This window comes from Colletotrichum gloeosporioides (genome assembly GCF_011800055.1).
Source record: "Colletotrichum gloeosporioides strain Lc1 chromosome Unknown consensus_57, whole genome shotgun sequence".
NCBI lineage: Eukaryota > Fungi > Ascomycota > Sordariomycetes > Glomerellales > Glomerellaceae > Colletotrichum > Colletotrichum gloeosporioides.
In genome coordinates, this window is record NW_025544702.1 from 472,190 (window position 1) to 491,522 (window position 19,333).

At 54.9% G+C, this 19,333-nt stretch overlaps 4 protein-coding genes across 4 annotated transcripts; 1 reads left to right on the top strand and 3 right to left on the bottom strand.

Moving 5' to 3' along the window:
* Window positions 1-1,849: 1,849 nt before the first annotated feature.
* GCG54_00009753 (Delta-1-pyrroline-5-carboxylate dehydrogenase) lies at window positions 1,850-3,782 on the bottom strand (the record flags this gene model as incomplete). Its single annotated transcript, XM_045409692.1, has 3 exons — window positions 1,850-3,346; window positions 3,403-3,510; window positions 3,585-3,782. 3 exons carry the CDS (start codon window positions 3,780-3,782, stop codon window positions 1,850-1,852), a joined length of 1,803 nt encoding a protein of 600 aa, XP_045262216.1.
* Window positions 3,783-4,722: 940 nt separating this feature from the next.
* Window positions 4,723-7,556, bottom strand: GCG54_00009754 (uncharacterized protein; the record flags this gene model as incomplete). The annotated part of the gene is made up of 9 exons (XM_045409693.1): window positions 4,723-5,492; window positions 5,542-5,620; window positions 5,677-5,817; window positions 5,872-5,955; window positions 6,007-6,116; window positions 6,170-6,305; window positions 6,354-6,423; window positions 6,474-6,635; window positions 6,688-7,556. 9 exons carry the CDS (start codon window positions 7,554-7,556, stop codon window positions 4,723-4,725), a joined length of 2,421 nt encoding a protein of 806 aa, XP_045262217.1.
* Window positions 7,557-10,915: 3,359 nt separating this feature from the next.
* GCG54_00009755 (uncharacterized protein) lies at window positions 10,916-16,773 on the top strand (the record flags this gene model as incomplete). The annotated part of the gene is made up of 8 exons (XM_045409694.1): window positions 10,916-11,593; window positions 11,645-11,677; window positions 11,757-12,226; window positions 12,277-12,571; window positions 12,656-14,499; window positions 14,550-15,326; window positions 15,377-15,624; window positions 15,680-16,773. 8 exons carry the CDS (start codon window positions 10,916-10,918, stop codon window positions 16,771-16,773), a joined length of 5,439 nt encoding a protein of 1,812 aa, XP_045262218.1.
* A 596-nt stretch (window positions 16,774-17,369) lies between these two features.
* Window positions 17,370-18,819, bottom strand: GCG54_00009756 (uncharacterized protein; the record flags this gene model as incomplete). Its single annotated transcript, XM_045409695.1, has 2 exons — window positions 17,370-18,450; window positions 18,512-18,819. The coding sequence occupies 2 exons, from the start codon at window positions 18,817-18,819 to the stop codon at window positions 17,370-17,372; spliced, it is 1,389 nt and encodes a 462-aa protein (XP_045262219.1).
* Between the last annotated feature and the right edge of the window lie 514 nt (window positions 18,820-19,333).

Below are 19,333 nucleotides of genomic sequence, written 5' to 3' on the forward strand. Positions count from 1 at the left end.
AGAGGATGGTTAAAGATACGGCACGGGAGATGGGATTGAGCACGAGTTGCGCACACACGCACATTAGCAAGTAACTGACTCTCATTCTCACTATCCTTGGCACGTCGTTCCTCACCTCTTTCTGCTCTATCTACAACCCCGGACTGCGGCTAAATCTGTTAAGACGCTTGCCTCAGATAGCGGCCAACCTCTTAGCAGGCGCGTAGCAGGCCACGCCCCCCATCTCTTACATGGGGAGGGGGGTGGTCCATGTTTCTGGACGATACCCTGATGAAGGTCCATGGGGATGCGGATAGGGATAGGACGGCAGTGGTTGGTGGTTTGGGGGGCAACGAACTAGGGAGAGGGAGAGAGGGCACGCGACTGCGAGCCAGAAGTGCCAGAGAAAGGAACCCATAAACAATGGACGAAAAGAAAGTGAGGAGCACAAGCACAGCCTGGCCGGCAGCAGCCCTGGAGAACAGCAAAGATGACGGGCAACAGAGAACGGCCCAATCAGAGGTTCGGACGCAGGCTCCTGGGCGAAGAAAAGGGCAGGAGAGGCATCGTCGAGAGTCGACGAGGTTGGCCAATCAGAGCGGCGGAATCGAGCACATGGGGTTCCTGAATGGTCTCTGGGCGCCCGCAGACGGTTTGCTTCCTACTCGAGAGAAACGTCAATCAACACGGCCACACAGGCCACATGGATCATTTGCAGACCCCTTGCCCGCGCTCACGCCTTCGTTGTGTGGGCTTTTCAAGGTCCCAGTCCGGGGCTGGCCTCTACCGCAGTAGTCTGATGCAGCGACCTGGGGTCCAGAGCCAGAGGCACGAGACATGTGCTCGAGGTGCGGTTGGACGACGGCTTCGATCGTCGACGACCGTTGTTTTCTGAGCCGTGTCCCATCTGTGGCTGGTAACAGTCGTGTGCGCATCTGCGTGCCCTTGATGGCGATTGAGCTGAATCGCATGCAGATGGCGATGGATGACGACCCCCCTCCTTTTGCGAGCTCTGGGCCCGCTTGCAAAGTGAGCACGTGGGCGGTTTGCTGCTGTAAATCCCCCCAGTGGGCTCGTGGACGCGGTTGACCTTGTTCGTCTCAAATGCTTGGACTTGAGGTTGTCCAAACTGAGGCCAGCTGGACTTGTACTCAAGAGGCCGCCTGGCAAGCATCGATTATGAGCGAATTGATCGCCGTGACTTCGCTGCAGAGGCATATGGAAACGGGCTAGCTGAGCTGTCATGATCGGATTTCCTCTTTCTGAGTTCCCGTGCAGCAGCGCGTGTCTCCTCTCTCCGTCTCCTCAAAAATAGAGTTTGGTCCCGATTTTCTCTCCAAGTGGAAGCTCTGTTGCGGCGTGCCTCCCCCCAACCTGGAAGCCAGAACGTGGGCGGGCTGTCTGTTCCCGATTTAGCCTAGCGCCCGAACCCTGGAAACGGGGGGCTGCTGTGGGCGGGGGCTTTGCAGGGGGCCGGTTCGCGGGTGCCGTGATGGCTCACGCACGGCACGAAGCTTGTCGATGCCGATTCTCCTCCACTCACTCGGCCGCTACCTCCAACAGGCGCACGTGACGGTTCACTGTTCACTAACACCACCGACTTGGGTATGAGAATCGCCAAGTCTTGGCAGAAAATCACTCATGTACGGCCGCTTTGCGAGTTGTCTGAACGGCCCGGACACCAAACTCGTCCATGCATCCAAAGATATCCATATTCCTGACTAGACCCAAACAAAAAGGTGCCTCATTAACATCGTAGCAATGTGCCTAAGTCCCTCACACCTTGGTGATGAGGGTTTTCCAAAAATCCCATGTCGCCAAACAAACCCGATCAAGTTACAGCATTCCGCACCGTCGTCGTTGAGCCACTTTACACCTCGTTGCTGGGGTAAATGACCTTCGTCGTCGCCGCAAACTCTTCCTTGATACTCCTCAAGCTGACGAAACGGCTGAGCAGGTTCGAGCTGCCCGCCTTGTCATTGGTGCCACTGGCTCTGCCACCGCCGAACGGCTGCTGACCAACGACCGCGCCGGTGCTCTTGCAGTTGATGTAGAAGTTACCCGCAGAGTTGCGCAACTTGTCCTCGGCGAACCTGATGACCGATCGGTCCGAGGCAAATATGGATCCTGTCAAGCCGTACTCCCCAGTTGAGTCAACGAGATCGCAGGCCTCCGAAAACGCATTCTTGTTTGTGACGTCGTCATACACGTGCACTGTGAGTACAGGGCCGAAGAGCTCGGTGCTCAAAAGCTTATGGTTCTTGTTGGTTGTCTCGTAGATGGTAGGATGGATGAAGAAGCCCTTCGACTTATCATACTTGCCTCCCGCTACAAGGGTCAGCTCCTTGTCGTTCTTGGCTTCGTCAATCACGCCAGATAGCTTGTTGAACGACGCCTCGTGGATGACAGGACCCATGAAGTTCCCGTGTTCGGCAGGGTTGCCAATAGTAATTTTGTTGACCTCGTTCACGAGACCCTCCTTGAACTTGGGCCAAACCGACTTGGGCACGTAAGCCCGCGACGTCGCACTGCACTTCTGACCCTGGAACTCGAAAGCACCACGGACCGTCTGCTTCACAGCGTTGTCGATATCAGCGGATGCATGGATAAGGTGGAAGTTCTTGCCGCCCGTCTCGCCGACGATTCTTGGGTAAGATTGGTAGCGGCCTTCAGCCACACCAGAACCGATTTCACCATACAGTTTGCGGAAGACGGCAGTGCTACCGGTGTAGTGAAGAGCAGCAAACTTCTTGTGCTTCAGCGCGACCTTGGTGACTTCCTCAGGGTTACCAGGCACGAATTGAATAACGTCGCGCGGCAAGCCAGCCTCCAGCAAGATGTTGTAGACCAGCCAGTTTGAAAGAATAGCCGAATCGCTGGGCTTCCAGACAACGACGTTACCGAGCAGAGCTGGGGCTCCAGGCAGGTTCCCAGCGATTGCAGTGAAGTTAAATGGGCTCACAGCGTACACGAAGCCCTCAAGAGCCCTGTACTCGACCCTGTTCCAAACACCAGGAGAGTTGTGCGAGGGCTGCTGAGCGTACAGCTCCTCGGCATACTGGACGTTGAAGCGCAAGAAGTCTGCCAGCTCTGCAGCAGCGTCAATCTCGGCCTGCCACGCGTTCTTGCCTTGGCCCACCATTGTTGTAGCCATGATATCGTAGCGGTATTTGCCCGAGATCAGGTCGGCGGCCTTGAGGAAGACGGCAGCTCGGTCGGCGAACGGCAGGGATTCCCACGCAGGCTTGGCGTTGAGGGCAGACGCGATGGCTTGGGAAACATGTTCCGGTGTCGCCTGATGATACTTTGCGACGGTGATAGCGTGGTCGGCGGGATTGAACTGTTCTCCGACAATGCCTGTCTTGGTCTTGGGAGTCAATCAGCACATCGTCCCTCATTCGTAAGCGGGCAATTAAGACCAACCTCTTTTCCTGCGACGACAACGGGAACCTCCAACGGCAATTGTGTGTTCAACTTATCAATGGCAGCAGTCAAGCCTGCGCGTTCAGCTGAGCCCTTGGCATAGTGGTGCTGTGTATTTGTCAGTCAACTACCCCTCACCACCCAGCTTCTTCCAGGCTTCGTCCTTGGGACCTGCAACCCACGTTTGGCTCGTTGTTCACTTTGGGAACTTTGAAAGCAGCGAATGTCGCCGCTCTAGTGGTCGTTCTCGTCGCAGAGATGGCCAGGCGGGTTGACTGTCCAATAAGCGATGCAGCGGAGGCTCTCCGTCCAATGGATGCAATGCGTGAGGCACTCCGCAGCTGGGAGTTCAACAGCCCAGAAGCTCGGGTGGAAGACATGGTGGACAGGTATGCGAAACGACGCCGTCTACAAAGATCAAGTGGCCAAAAGCTGGGCCTCCTCGGACGCGCACAAATCAATTGATAAGCCTGGCAAAGACCGTCTGTCGGCGATTTGGAGAGAGCAGTTAGGAGGAGGAGGGGAAGACAGCGTGGAGGAGAAGGAGAGCGGAAACCAGTTGGTTATTAAGCTTCGGCGCGTCGGAGGCGCAACGTAATGAAAAGTCGTGAGTCGTGAGACATGCACCGTCGTTCCTAGATGCCGGCAACCATCAGGGCGCAACACACGGGTTGATGCGGGTTAAGAATGCGTGGGCAACGAGAAAGCTCATGAGGGGCTGCGGGGCTTGCCTGAGTTCAGAGGGACCTGGAATGTCATCCCGAATGCAATGACGTGGGGTCTTGCTGCGGTCCCCTGCCGATAACAGTGGGCTTGGATGCTTATCACGGTTTGCGGGGTAGTTTCCCGCCAATAAGATACTCCAATTGTGCTGCAATCTGACGCTCTGGCCGAGATAAGAGGTTGACTAGGCGATAAGGGAAGGTCTCTTGGGGAGCTTCCGATCCCGACACTGTAAAAGTCGGAACGACCCTCCGACCCGACGTCGGGACAGGCCTGGGGACGTTTTATCGAGAAATTAGGTTCAATCTCTACTGTTTTCAAAGGATGATTTGATTGCAGAAAAAGTACAGTAGGTATCTTGTTTTCAGTCCTTACATTATTAATTTTTGGCGCAACAGAAAAATCCAAACAAGAAAATGCACAAATGAAGCGAAGCCCGACCAAGTCCGGACTGTGAAGATGCACCCGCATATCTTATCTTTCGGCCGTCTGCCGCCGTTGCGAACTTGGCCTCCTCCTCTTCAAGGGTATATCATTATGTAACCATTCATCTTCGGATAGAGCGTCCGATCATGCTAGCGACCACGCCCAGCGTGCTTATTCCCCGTCACCGTTGGGTCGCTCTTGCTCAGGGAATGGCATCACACGCTCCGGCTTGGAGTTGTACTTGAGCAAAGGCACAGTCAGGCCGTAGCCTTCCGTAATGCCTTCGGGATCGTGCTGGTTGACCTCGACCCGGATGCAGATATCCAGACTACCATCGTTGCCAGTACCATGTTGCGCCGTAGCCGCCTTGTGCTTGGAGCCAGACTCGATCTCACCGAGGTGCAGGTAATCGTGCCCGCCCTTGCCCGAAATCGTCGACCTTGCATCTCCATTGATCGACGGCGCTGCGAGTCCGCGGTTGGGCGAGTTCTCCGTCAAGATGGCAAAGTTACGGCTGGGCATGGTCACATGGTTGGAGCTTGACGTCTTGCTCGAGTCGCCCGGATCCTTATCGAAGAACTTGAGAAGCGTCTCGTCTGTATCGTGGTTCAAGTGGTGGATCTTGTTTCGTCTCGCCAGCAGGTTGGCGATCGCAGCCGGCGGTGGCTTGTTGGTGATGGCAGATGACACCACGTTGGCCATGTATCGGTGGTCGTTCTCGGTGGCAATGTTCAGACGGGGGTGCGAGTAGAAGCGGCCAAGTGCGGCGAGATGCACGTCGCCGCCGAGAATGGTGATGCGAACCGAGAATTCCGATGCGATAGCCTGGAGTCTTTCGACCAGAGCTCCGCGCTCCTTCTTGTGCGTTCTGGCCGTGTAGTGGTCATCGAGGTCATCAAGCAAGTCGACACTGCCATCGAAGTGGTTGAAAACACCGCCAGCTGTCTTGGTCAGCAAAGAAAAGCGGCCGGAAGTTCTGATTGCACACACCAAGACCGAATCTTCGGTTCAAGAACTTGACCGGTCCCATGATGGGGCTTCTGAAGACGTTCTCCAGCCACGTAAGGCGCTAGCACCGATCAGCTGGTTCACCTACACGTTAAAGAAGTCAAGACAGTTTCCTACCGGATACGCAATCGGGATTCCCAACAGCAATATCAAATGCTTCAAAGGGCGTCCTGATTCAGCGGCAGTCTTCAACTCATGTCTGAGGCGGCTGAATATCAAGTCATATGTCTCGGGGTAGTTGATTTGGTGTCTCGTACGCTACACTCGGTCAGCCGAAACAACCTCCTTGTCGGTTTCTAAGACAGCCCTTACCTCAGTTCGAGCGTCAATACCCAGGAAGGCGATACGCGCTCCCAGTCGGGCAAACATGTTGTGCGAATGCTCCGCCACGTACGGCTGCAACACGTCAGTACTCGAGAGAATGATATCAACTCAAGGTATGCTTACGCCAGGCTGTGTTCCAACAATGTAGCTCGGGTCAGACTTTGCGGGTGCTACATAGGTGTCCATGAGTTGGTTAGGGTCAAGTCCCTGCCCTTCGGTGGTGGTCGTGCGATCTGTGCTCCTGTGAGTCCAACGGTCACGTTTGTCTCATGCAATGGTTACTCACCGGATGTGTAAGTCGATACCGGGGGAGGCAAGTGGTGCTGAAATAGCATGTAGTACTTGTGAGCAGTTCCGCCAATGCCCCTGAAGACGTCGCATCGCATGAAATCGTCGACATAGGAACCGAATCCGTCGATGATCTGTTGCCAATCAGCAGAGCTTCTCCTTACATGCGGGTTTCAACGCACGTCGTGGTCGTCCCAGATATTGACCTGGGGAATCTGGCCGTTGGCCGTGGCGAAGGGCTCAGTAGAGTACCTGGACTCAGTCAGAACTGCACCTGCGCTCAGAAACTGCCTCACACTCACCATCGAATGTAGTTCTTCAAGTAGTAGTCATCGCAAGCTTGGCGGAGCTTCTCCGGGAAGGGAAAATGCCTGCGCTTTTTGGGATTCGAGATATCGGTCCACTCGCGCAAAGGACCGTCGACTCGAATTCCGTCATTGTAAATCTGATCGCCACCCCCAAGCCTAGACACAAGTTAGCAACACAGAGGGCAATGATCCGAAACACTGGACGCACATGACATGAAACGGACGTTCCTTGTGATGTCTGTTGACATCGTTCCACAGGGCGGGACCGCTCCAAGCATCCTCGTCGGTGCCAACACTGAAGCCGTTGCAAGAGTGGAACATGATGCGCATCGACTCGTTAACGGCGGGGACAAAGAAATGGTAGCGGTCTGGGCGGATACTGGAGAAGCGCATGTCGGGTATCAGGTACTCCCACTTAGCCTCGGCCTGGGATAGAGGAAGCGACAAGTCAAACGCCCAGAAGGTGTTGCGCGGGTCTGAGTAGAGGCATTGGCCCTGGATTTCGGAGCTGTTCGCGCCAGCGCCGTTTGCGCCGTTGGAGCCTTCACCATTGACGGTACCATTCGTTCCGTTAACGCCATTCGCCTCATGAATAACCTGCTGGGTGTCGGCAGAGCCCGCGGGACGCAGAATGAGGTGCGGCGCGAAGCTCTGCGTCTTTCCCCCGCCCTTAGCGACGATCAAGACGCTTCCATACCAGCGATCCGCGTCCATCCTGCGGTAGTTGAGTAGAGGACCGCAAATGATCTCCTTGCCATCGGGAGCGTCTGGCTGCTCATAGGAGTGGGCGGTGGTCGCGCGAGGCTGCTCGTCGCCGGTGGCCTCGCCGGCAGCGATCATGATGGGCTTGAAGTTTGGTGCGGCGTTGGGGTTCTCGGGCTCGACGCGGTCGCGGTTTAGGAAGCTGGCAAGATCGTTTGTGGTACCGCGGTCCTGAGGGTCGCGGGGCACTGCGTGGGCCTGGGCGGCATGGCGCGCGAAGGCAGAGCTCTCTTGATGGCGCCATCTGTTGGCGGACGCGTGAGGGTTGTGGCCAACGTCATCGAGAGCCTCCCCTTGGGAGTGGTGAGACGACATGATGGCGATTTGTTATTTTCAGGCCGGATTTTGTCGTTTTCGGCTTCGATTCTGAATAACCAGCTGTTAGAATATGTGAAGGCCATGAGAACAGCTCTGAGCAACTGTGGCTCCTTACAATGTCTCGGCGCAAATTAGCCTGCCAGGGTCTGTTTGCGCGCCTGTGAGCTCTCGAGAGCTGGTCAGCAGGGGGTTGTTGTTTGCGATTGCGCGGCAACGAGTATATCAACAGTCGGGTATCTGGTATTACGGGAGGGACAGAGGCAAAGCGAGGAAGGGGAAGAAAAAAAAACCGGGAACAGAGGGAAAAGAAAGGCAACTGGCGACGAGAGGGTGTTGCCAAATCCCACACCATAAATCGCACGAGAAAAGTGTGTTGTGTTGGATTGGATGCTTGTTTGGCCGGGTAGTGCAAAGTGACGCGGGCTAGGAATGAAGTGGCAGGGATTGGCGTCAGTGGGCACCTCCGCTACGCAACCACTGCGAGCAACGCCGCTAGAAGCTGCCTGTCGAGCTGCACGGTGGACCAGGGGCTTTCTAGGGGTGAACCTGGGACGGACCTGACCCGAGCGTGTCCGTGGAGTTCACGGGGGCAGAGGTGCTGCGGCGCTGACGCTGGAGATGATGGCAATCGCCGTTTGAGATGGATGTGCAATATTCTTCTTGCTGGGGTGCTCTTTTGTCGCAAGTTTAGGCTCAGATTTACGGAGGTGGCAGCAACCTTGATGTTGGCCCGTTTGTCGTTTGGGGGCCAGACGACGATAACAGAATGGGCAGAACATAATCCATGATCGCCGTATCTTTCTCTCGCTCCCTTTGCCTCCCTTGCACCGGTCTACAATCTACAGTCTATCCGTACACCGTCCAACTTGGCTGGCGTTGCTAGTACTGCCAGGCGAACCGGACATTCAACCCACCTCAGTCCGCCATCCTTGTTGGGGGGCTCGCAGCAAATCCAATCCAGTCCAACCCCGTCCAGCTGACCATGCAGTTGAGCCGTGTAAGAACCGGGTCCGAGTCTCCCTCTTACATCCCAGCGGCTCCCATTCGTGCAAGCATCCGAGTCCAATCCACGCATCCATCCGTCTCGATACGCCTTTTACGAATGCCATACTTGGGGGGCTCAACAGTTGTTGATCCGTGGTAGGCAGCATCTTCCCGTCTCTTACATTACAATTGGCTGGTCATCGACAACGTGCTGGCGTTCCACCCATCGTCGCCCGTCCCTGTGCCAAGTTTGCCGGCACTCGTCGGCGCCCTCTTTCGCCAGTTTCTTTCTGGCTGGCGTCTTGGAGATGGGATGACGAGTGGCCAGAGCTCCCGCCAGCTTGCTTTTAGCAAACACACCGTTCCATGCTTGCAGGCGGTTCCCGGGCAGCGCACCATTCGGAGACCGCACAATGTAACCCTGCTACTGCGTAGTTCACATCGTACGAAGCCACGAAAGACTCCTGCAAGGTGAAGCAGACAGCATTTTTTTCACTCCAGAGCTGAACAGGCGAGACTGTGGCCCTTTGACCACAGCCACGGGAGGCCTGCGGAATCACGGGGACAACAGTTCAAATGCCTTGAAGCCCACAGCTGCCGCGGCAAGCTGCTGATTGCTCGAATGGGTATCCGTAGATTGTCGATACGCGCTGCGATGCCTGCCAGATGTGGCCTGGTCGGGGGTGAAATTGGTCAACTACGTCAGGACTTGTGGCTCTTGGAAATGAAACAGGAATGCCCCCACAAGGCCAAGGCTTAACGTGCCTTAAATGACCCGCCGAGGATCCACCCTCGTTGCCCATCACCCTGGTCACCCGCTGTGACTGTTGAGCTTTCGTCCCCCGGCCCCGGCCCTGCCACATCCCGTATGTGAAATCGTATCGCGCGGCTGCCGGCGGGTCACTTGGCGTCCCGGTCCTCTTCTCCGGGCGCATCCACTCAGCGCCGCGTCCATCCCGCCTACCGCCGATTTTGTCGTGTCAAGCCATTTCTTCGATCCGGAGCACCGTGCCTGAGCCGCACGTTACCCCCTCGAAACATCGCCGGTACTTGGCAATTGCATCCGGCCGACAATTGTGGGCTTGGAGTGACAGGACGGAAGATCGCCATACGGGCGTCGACGATAGCACGCATGACAGTTAGATGAGGAGGGTCTGGAGCCGGGATTAATGGCACCATTCGAAAGGGTGATGGAACTGAGATGAAGCAGACCTATATCTTGGGGCGTCTTCATTCTGAGGCTCGTGTCACAGCTGTCATTGGCATTTGGTAGTTGTCTGTTTACTGTTCCCCAAGTAGGTGCGTACTCGTTGTGTTTATACCTTATACCTAGGTATACTCACATCCTCGTAGAGAAACGTGATAGCTGGGTCCATATCAAGGGGACTACAATCTCGACCCTCATTCTGCCTAAAATAAAGTAAGAAGAGGACCGTACTTGAGTCGGGCGATCGCGCCAACTCGAAACATCTACAAAGATTTGGAGCAGGCGTGACCACATCTGCTACAAAGCCCGTGAATTTGCAGCATTTCCCATCAGATTCCAGGCAGCGGCCTCTAGGTGCGCTTCGTGAGGCTCGAGCTGGCGAGACATTCTGGGCACATCAGCGGCGTCCCCTGCAGGTCACTGGACTTCGTGTCAAAAGCTCCCCGCGATCCAGGCAGCATACCCCCCCTGTCTCGCGTCTTCCTTTCTCTTTTCCCTGACCGCCGCGTCTCGTGCCTGGCGTGGCAAGCATGTTGGCCAGTGTACTGGCGACAGCTTCATGGCAAATGTGAATGCAGCCCGGCAAACAGACCTGTCACGGGCTAGCGTTGTGGCGCCAAAGCCATTGGAGGAGCTGAGGTGCTTCCTATGCTGCGGCGTTTGCAATGAATGCAAGGTACCTCCGAGGAGGGTATCCGTCAGCTTGTTGATGGTGTTTTACCCCAAAGAGCTAACATACCAACGAGTAGACCTCCGTTTGTCAATACGTACCTGCCCAAATCGTGTCGTTGAGCTAGACTCTGCCTAGTCGATCCTTTATTCAAGTCCCCTCTTTTTGACAACCAACGGTGAAGTCTCGACGTGAACGGGCGAGGTGTAAACCAGTATAAAACAACTTCATCGTTTCCTTCATCTCTGGCCAAATCCTTTCCCATTCACCTCAGCTGCATTACATTCATCCTCCAGTCTGCTTGTCAACTGTTTCAAAACATTTTGTCACTTCGAGGCTCGATTGCTCTTTCCTCTCCACCCCGCCCACCAGCAGTCAGTCACCTTCTCTACCTTATTCAGGTAGGCTGCTCAACTCACTTGCCAAGTTCAACCTCTGCTCGTGGGCTCCTCTGTCAAGCCTACGCAGGAAGTCAATCCCATTGCCCCCGTCACCATGTCTCTCCCCCACCTTCAGGAGTTGCCAGTTCCTCATGTGGAGCTGGTCAATTATATCCACGACCACCCGGAGAAGACGATGATTGATATCATGGAACCCTATCGCAAGTATGAGGGTCAGCTTCGTTCTGTCTTCGCCCAGGACCGCAAGAATCCGGCTCTTGACGACCCTCACATCAATCTTGTGCCATTGTTCAACGGAAACACCAATAACATCAAGGTTCGAGCGCGTTCCCTGGACGCCGAAACTCAAGAGGAGAAGGACCGCTACATAATGGCCCTTCCAGATGACAAGCGGCGAGCCAATGGCTCTCCTGCCGTGGTCTCGTCTCTCAAGGAGTTTCAGAAGAACTTCAACGTCTTCTCCGAATCCTCTCTTGTCGATATGAACTGGGATAACGTCGTTGCCGCTGGATCCTCCGTCATCAACACCCTTCTGCCGGTCCCCGCTGAGTTCAACACTTCCAAGCGCAAACTTCGGGAATACTACCACGAGAAGTTCTGTCCGGCATCTGACGTTGATCTGTTCCTCTACGGACTGACCCACAACGAGGCTGTTGAGAAGATCAAGGAGATTGAGACTGCGGTTCGAGACGCCATTTTGACTGAGGTCACCGTCGTTCGCACCAAATATGCCATCACGATTGCCTCTCAATACCCCACTCGACACATCCAGGTAGGCATCAAGCGAGTATGATTAAGCAAACTTGACTAACAACCCAATCAGATTGTCTTGCGCGTGTATAAATCCATTGGAGAGGTATGTGGCATAATTTTACTTTTCTCTCACAACCTAGCCAATGCGGGCCAGACGACGGCAAACAGCTAATGGCGTCAAGATTCTCACTGGTTTCGATATCGACGCGGCTGGTGGAGCCTACAACGGAAAGCAAGTTTGGGTGACTCCGCGAGCTTTGGGCAGTTTCATCACTCAGATCAACCACATCGACCTCACTCGTCGAAGCCCTTCCTACGAGAACCGTCTGTCCAAGTACAGCCATCGCAACTTCGAAGTCTACTGGCCTGATCTCGATCGCAGCCGCATCGATCCAACCATTTTCGAGCGCAGTTTTCAGAGAACTCTCGGCCTGGCTCGCCTGTTGGTCCTGGAACGACTCCCCACATCATCCGTTCGTGACGAATACCTCAACAAACGGAGGCAGGAGAGAGGTCGTCCGGCAGCAAATCGCTACAACCCCCATCAGCTGTTTGGCAACATCAAAGACAGCCACGAGGATGAAGTTGCAGACTGGGTTGAGGAGACCGACGTGTCCAACTACCATACCTTCACAGTCCCCTACGGCCAGCAGTATGTTGAAAAACAAAAGCAGATGCAGTGACTCCTGCTGACAAGTGCAGTTTCCATGCGAAGAAGATTGAGAAGCTTTGTTACACTCGAGATTTGCGTAAGCTTTTCCAGCCTGATGCATACATCATCACCCGACTGACTCAATTCTTAGTTCTCAACGCCGAGTGGAACCAACCCAAGGAGAGGGAAGTCCACCTTCACCGACATCCTGCCTTCTTTGGTCGCGTCGAGGACGTCATCGAAGATTGCTGTGGCTCCTGCCCCAAACCATCGACCCCGGAGGAAGTAGAGGCGGCCGAGAAGGAGGCGGAGATTTACATCTCTGGCAAGGTCTCATTCCTGATCGTAAGTGCTGAGCCATCTCCTCAGTCAATCTACTTGGGGTTTTTATCATTATGCATAACAAATTGACTAACATGACGGCAATAGGATGATCCTGGAAGACAGCAAATCGGTTCCTTCAACCCTCTCAACGAGGATGACTGGACAGACATGGCCTACGTCGGAAACACAGCGCGTCTCTCCCAGAGTATTGTGGACGGCGATATCAACGAAGTTTTGGACTGGCTATCCCAGGAAGGGGCCGACCCAAACAAGAGGTCGCACACTGGGTTTGCAGCATTGCACCTCGCTGTGATGGGCTCGACGCCTGAGATTGTTCGTTGTCTTGTCGAGCACGGAGCTAGGCTGACTGCTCGTCTCGCTGACGGCCGGACCGCTCTCCATCTTGCTGCCGAGCGAGGCAATGTAGACATGATCAAGATTCTCATGGAGAAGAGCATCGCGAACGAGGAAGAAGAGGACGAGAAGCAGGATCGTCGCCGCAAAGACATGCGTACGAAATTGCAAGACGGCTCCTCCCGGAGCGTCCCCGAAGATGATGCGACAACGGACGTGAGCCATAACAACGAGGGCGACGACGAGGACTCTGACATTGACATGGTCGATGCCGGCAACACCGAGGCTGATTCAATGGCTACAGGATCCTTCGTCAAGGTTAAAGATGAAGACGAGAGCAAGGAAGATCTCGTACTGGAGGAATCCACCGACGAGCCCGACTTTTACAAGATTGACGTCTTGGCTTGGGATATCCCCTGCTCTCCCCTTCACCTCGCAATCTCGGAAGGACACGAAGAGGCTGTCAAGACCCTCTGTGAGTTCGGAAGCGATGCTCTCCTCCCAGTCAAATTCCTCGACTCTGAGAAGCAGCCCACAGCCGCAATTCTTACCCTTGCGCTTGCCCTATCGCTACCTGTCGAGAAGGCTAAGTCTATGGCTCTCCTCTTATTGAAACTGGGCGCTACTTCATCTCAAGCGGATCTCAACGGGTGCACCGCCTTCCACCGCTACGTTGAAAACGGGAGCCAGGAGATGATTGATGCGCTGTGGGAGCATGATAAGGCCGGTCTGAAGACTGCTCTAAACCACATGGTGTTCGGCAGCCGCTACTGGGACCCCCAGGCAATTGCTCCTCTTCATACAGCCATTGAGAACGGAGATTCAATCTTGGTGCTCAAGCTACTCGAAGCTGGTGCTAATCCCCAGATCGACTTCGACACCTGGTTGAAGGCAGTCAAGTTCTCCAAGGCATCCAGCAGACTCAGTACTTATGAGGAAAACCAGAACCTGTTCCAGCGATCAGTGACACAGCCCCTGATCGTTGCTATCAGGGGATGTTCCGACCCGGAAATAGCCCTCCAACTTCTCGAGAACGGCGCAGACCCCAACACTTTGACCAATGAATCACACCAGGTCATTTCGGACGAATGGCAGCGACGATACAACAAGGGCCAGTCTATTCTGGATCTCGTCCGAAACCAGCTGAAGCATCTGCGCGAGTACAAGGGCGAGAAAATGTCTCTCAAGAAGCCTTCTTTACCCGGCGGCATCGACGGCTTCCTCCAAACGTACGAAGAGGGGACTTATCAGCATTGGATGTTCTCTCAGAACATTGAATCCCGCAAGGCAAGCTATCAAAGGAACCTTGAAAGGTACGAAGAAGAGAAGAAGAAGCACGCAGAGATCGAGGGCGCATCCGAGAAGATGGAAGCCATTAGGGATGTCATCGCAACACTGGAGAAGGTGGAGAAGACCATCATGAACAAGGGCGGCAAGACGTTCGAGGAGCTGTACCCCGATATCAAAGCTCCCGAAGGCAACTCGAGCAATTGTGCTTCTTCGCCCGAGGAGAGACTCAACCAGTACGACTACAACATTTCTTTCAGCGGCGTTACTGACGTCACTGAAACGAGGAGGGCTGCGTACCTGGAAATGTAAGTCACCGAATCACGAGCGTCATATAATGAAGCTAACAAAGTTGCAGGTTTGAGGCTGCATGGGCCGGAAATGTTGACAAGATCAAAACTCTTACTTTGCAAGCTTGGGGCAAGGACCAAGATGAGCCACCGCTGAAAATCTCTGTCAACGACGATGGACTGAACACGCCTTTTTCATTGGCGTTTCTTCGCGGTCATCACGACGTAGCATCGGCAATTTTGGAGATTGTCATGGCTCAGTATGCCCCTGAGGAAGAGGAGGCAACCCGGTACAAGCTGGACAACGGCAATTCCGACGACGAGGACGAGGAGTCCTACGAAAGCGAGGCAGATTCCAATGACGACCCCAAGATCATTTCAGAGATCGTCGACAAGAAGTTCACGATCGAGAACATTGGTCAGGTGTCAATGCAAGTCAAGTCGACCGTCAAGCCCATCGAGTTCTTGACTCAAAGCGTGCAAACCTTTGAGATGGAGAACGGCAAGCCGACGAACACTTGTAGACAATCCCTTTTCATGTTTGTCATGCAACGAGACGACCAAGCCGGGCTGAAGGTCCTCCTCGACATGGCCACCCATTTCGCTGGTCAGAAGCTCATCGACGGCCGACACGGCGAGGAAGAAGAGGATGTCGGAGGGCGCTTTTCATTCCCGGAAGATGCCTTCCTTCGGGCTGTCCAAGAAGGCAGGACCACAGCTTTGGCCGAGATCATCAGCCGAACCGGCGCGGGCATTCCGCTGGACGACCTTGTCAAGAAGAGTGGCATCGAGATGAAGAGGAAGCCGAGATATTACCAGGGATTGACGGTATACGGAAAGAAGAGGTAAGTAGCTATCATTGTTTATGATCGCGGCTGTACTGACAACTTTACAGGAAGGACTGGGCAACAGCAGGGCGCAACATGGTTGTCAGGTTAACCGGGATGAAGACGCCGCCCCTCCTCCATGCTGCCCTTAATGGCAACATTGCCGGCGTGGAATGGTTCCTCAGCGATGCCCCGCATCGCCTTTACACCGACTTTGGAAAGTCCAAGACAGCTCGGGAAGATCCCAGACTGAAGCACCTCAGCCAGTCGCCTGGAGGATTCGACCGCGCCATTTCCAAGTGGCTAGGCATTCAGAGTAAGTACGCCACAATTCGTTCCATGGTACACTCTTTGCTGACATGGCCATCCAGATGAGCTCGTCCTGCACTGTGCCGTGATGGGACCGTCGAACGAGGCCACCGACAGGACGGTCAAGTACCTCATCCAGGCGTGTCCCAACTCCTTGGAGTACAAGTCGACCTTTGGCGAAACGCCCCTCTGGCTCGCCTTCTTCTTTGGCAAACTCGAGATCGCCAAGATGCTCATCAAGGCTGGCGCGAACCAGATGATCCGTAACAACGCGGGTGACAACATCATCCATGCCGCCTTGGACTGCTCTCCCAAGGCCTGCAGGCTCCGTCCCATGCTGGAGGTCGTCGACTCGAGCATCGTCACCCATTTGTTCCAGCAGCGCAACAACCTTCACGAAAGCGGCACAACCCCTCTGCACTCTTGGATCAATAGCGCTTGGCGAGGATACCATCACACCTACGGGCAGTCGTACGACAATGACGACCAGATCCTCGAGGTTCTCGGCTTGATTCTGGAGTATTCCAAGGGCTCCGAGCTGGAGGTGCTCTCAGGTTCCGGCGACACTCCTCTGCACACGGCCGTCATGTCCCGGAACAAGCTCCTCACCAAGGCCCTGATCGAATACAAGCCCAAGCTGTTGTACCGCGAGAACGCCGTCGGCCGCACCCCCGCAGAAATCGCCCGCGAGGAAGTGACCGGGGAGAAACTCACCGCGCCGAACACCATCTCCTTCCACTTCAGAAACTACAACAACGACAAGGAACCGCGCGCGCTTGTCAACCGCGATGCCGGCTCCTTTGTCGATTACAAGAACCGTAGCGCAAGGACAACCACGTCCTTGACGGACAAGCAACAGGTCTGGGAAATTGTCCGCTCTGTACTCGAGCAGTTCCCCGGCAAGCGCCGCCTCGTCTCCCTCAACGAAGCAAACGACGTCGCCAAGCGTCTGGGGGAGAAGTACAACAGCACTCGCTACTTCAACATCCGGGCGCGCAACGATGAGTACGCCGACGCCGAGGAGAACGAGGCCACGGAGGAGAACAAGGAGGATTTCGCGGCTCAGTCTCGGCGGTCAAGAAGTACTCAGGCTTGGTGCTTCCCCGTAGACGATGCACAGCCCAAGTGTGCGGGCTGTGGGGAGAAACACGCCTGACGCCAGGACGTTTGTCAATGTCGAGTGCCGAGGAAGAAACTGAGACAGAAACTGAGACAAAGACAGACGCCTCGATGATTGAGGGTTAACTAACTGTATAATTGAATTGTTTGCTCATTTGTACACCCAATGTGGAAGGATGGACGTTCATTATCACAGGTCTTCGTGGCCTTTGCTTTAAATAGCTACCAGATTGAAGATCTTGCTACCCTCGTTACCCTCGCTCTCATCGTTCCAGGGCGAACTACCATTGGCTAAACCGGCTCCAGGACCGGGTTGTGAATGGCGGCCTTCGTCTTGAACCTCTTCTGCGATACTAACTCAAGAGATCGTAGAAGTTCATGATTATGATCACACGCAGTAGACATAATTGTATCAATAGTTTAGATAGATTCACGCAGAGATGGATATGGAAATGACTTTTCCCAACGCCTCTCCAGCTCTGCCAAGCACGTTCACAGAGCTATCCTATGACACTCGCTTAAACTCCCTGGGTATCTCGAACAAAATCCACTGCTCGTCACCGGCGCCTTTGGCCCTAGTCTCACCATCTGCACGTTTCACGTTAGTGGTAGACGGGCGTGAGAGGAAGGCCCTCATCTTATGTAGACCTCGATCGTCTCCATGTCGCCAATGTCAGCATCCGCGACGGTAACATCCTCTTCAAGCTCGTCACCGTCAAACATGAGCGTGATGGGAGCATCAGGCGCCAAACCACGCATCTTGCGAAATAGTTCCATAATCGTTCCGATCTTTGTGGATGGTCGCACCGATGTCTTGAGGGGCTCGTCCGTCTTGGTCTTGAGGAGGACCTTGATCTTCTGCTCCTCGGGCTCGGCCTCTACGACCTCGTCACCAACGTCTCCACCTTCGTCGTCGGAGTATTCCCCGCGGTCATGCCTGCGTTGCCTCGCCACTTGTCTCTCGTGTTCCTCCCACAGCGCCGGTGTCCACATCTCCATGTGCACCTTTGTCCAGTCGTCCTTGAAACCGTCTTGCCCACCAGTTGTCTTGCGGTACTCCCCCTGGAGATCGAGACTATTAAGGGTTGTCAAATCGTAGAGCCTGTGCCCACGCCAGGTGAGGAAAACCTCATTGATCTCCGACTGCGGAAGGTCCAATCGTCCGCTGTGCACGTCTATCCATGCGTTGCGGAGAACCTTGATCGGTTTGGACAGGGTGAACTTGAACTGCTTGCTGACGACGCCGGGTATGTCAGAGGTGACGAAGATGACCACCACTTGTTTCGCGTCCTCGCTCTGTTCCCTCGCCAGCCTCTCTTGAGCTTCTTTACGCTCCTTTGCCGCTCGAATGTACTCCGCCATCTCATCGTCGTCGTCTTCCGTGGCAGTGGGATTCTTTTCTTCGAATGGATCGTCGTCGTCGTCGTCGTCGTCTATCACCAAAGGAGAGGGGTCACGGTCCTCGGGAATGGTCTTGCGGATGGGAGACGCATCGTAAATGTCATCCTCGTCGTCGTCGCTATCGTCGATCGAAATGACAGGCTTCGATGGCAAAGGTTCCTGTTTGCGCGGCGTTCGGGAAGCAGCGGCGCGCGTCATTCGCTTGGATGGTGTCTCGGTGCTAGCTCGTTTGGAAGGCGACGCCTTTATCCTCGACTCTGGGGACTCGTCGCTTGTACGCGAACGTTTTGATGGCGGTGTGTCTGGGCCTCTGCTACAGTGGGCAGATTAGCATCATGGATGGGTGACGCGAGGCTTGTGTGGGATGGTGGTACCTGAAATCCTCATGATGGTGGTTGGTTTCGTGGAACGGGTCTTCGCTTGCTCGTCTTGGTGAGGAGCCCCTTTTCGCGGGAGAAGGGGCTTGCGAGCTCTTTTCCCGCTCAGCCTGTTTGCGCTTGCGCTGTCGTTCTTGCTCCAGTCGCTCTTGCTCGAAGACGCTGGCGCCGCGGTTAAAGAGGCTAATCCCGTCATCGTTATCCTCGTCGTCGCTCTTGTTAACCACTGGTCTCGGGGCAGCTTTCTGGCGCAAGGCAGTCGGCTTGAACGGCAAGCGCTTCTTCGGTTTTGCTGCGTCTGCCATCGTGGCGCGGCTGGGTTTCGACCTCTGTAGACTTTGTTGGAGAGAAAAAAAAATTGGTGATGCGATGCGGTCAAAGTTGCGTTGCAGAGGCCAACCGGGGGGTCGATGAAAAGCCGACGGACAAAAAGATACAATAGCCAACGGCTGGGGTTTTTGAAAGGGCAGGTTTCGACAACGTGGAAAGAAACGGAAAGCTCGGGGGCTATGCCGGAAGAAAAGAGGCGGCAGGAGAGAGCATCACGGCCATGCGCCCCGAGAATGAATTGGAAGGCGCGCGCATTGTGTTGGGGGGGCGGCGGTCGCTGAAGTGTGGTGTGGTGTGTTTCCGTGGTGAGAGCGCAAGAATTGATTGCTGGACCCCACCTGCAGTTGCCTGCTGGACACTTCAGACCGTGGGGTGTGCGCTGCCCAGGTAGCCTTACAGTGCGAACCATCCTGGGATCTGGTATCTTTTGGAGCGACCACATTGCAGTGCCTTCCGCCAGCCCCGCTTTGGCCGTCAAACGCATCGGCG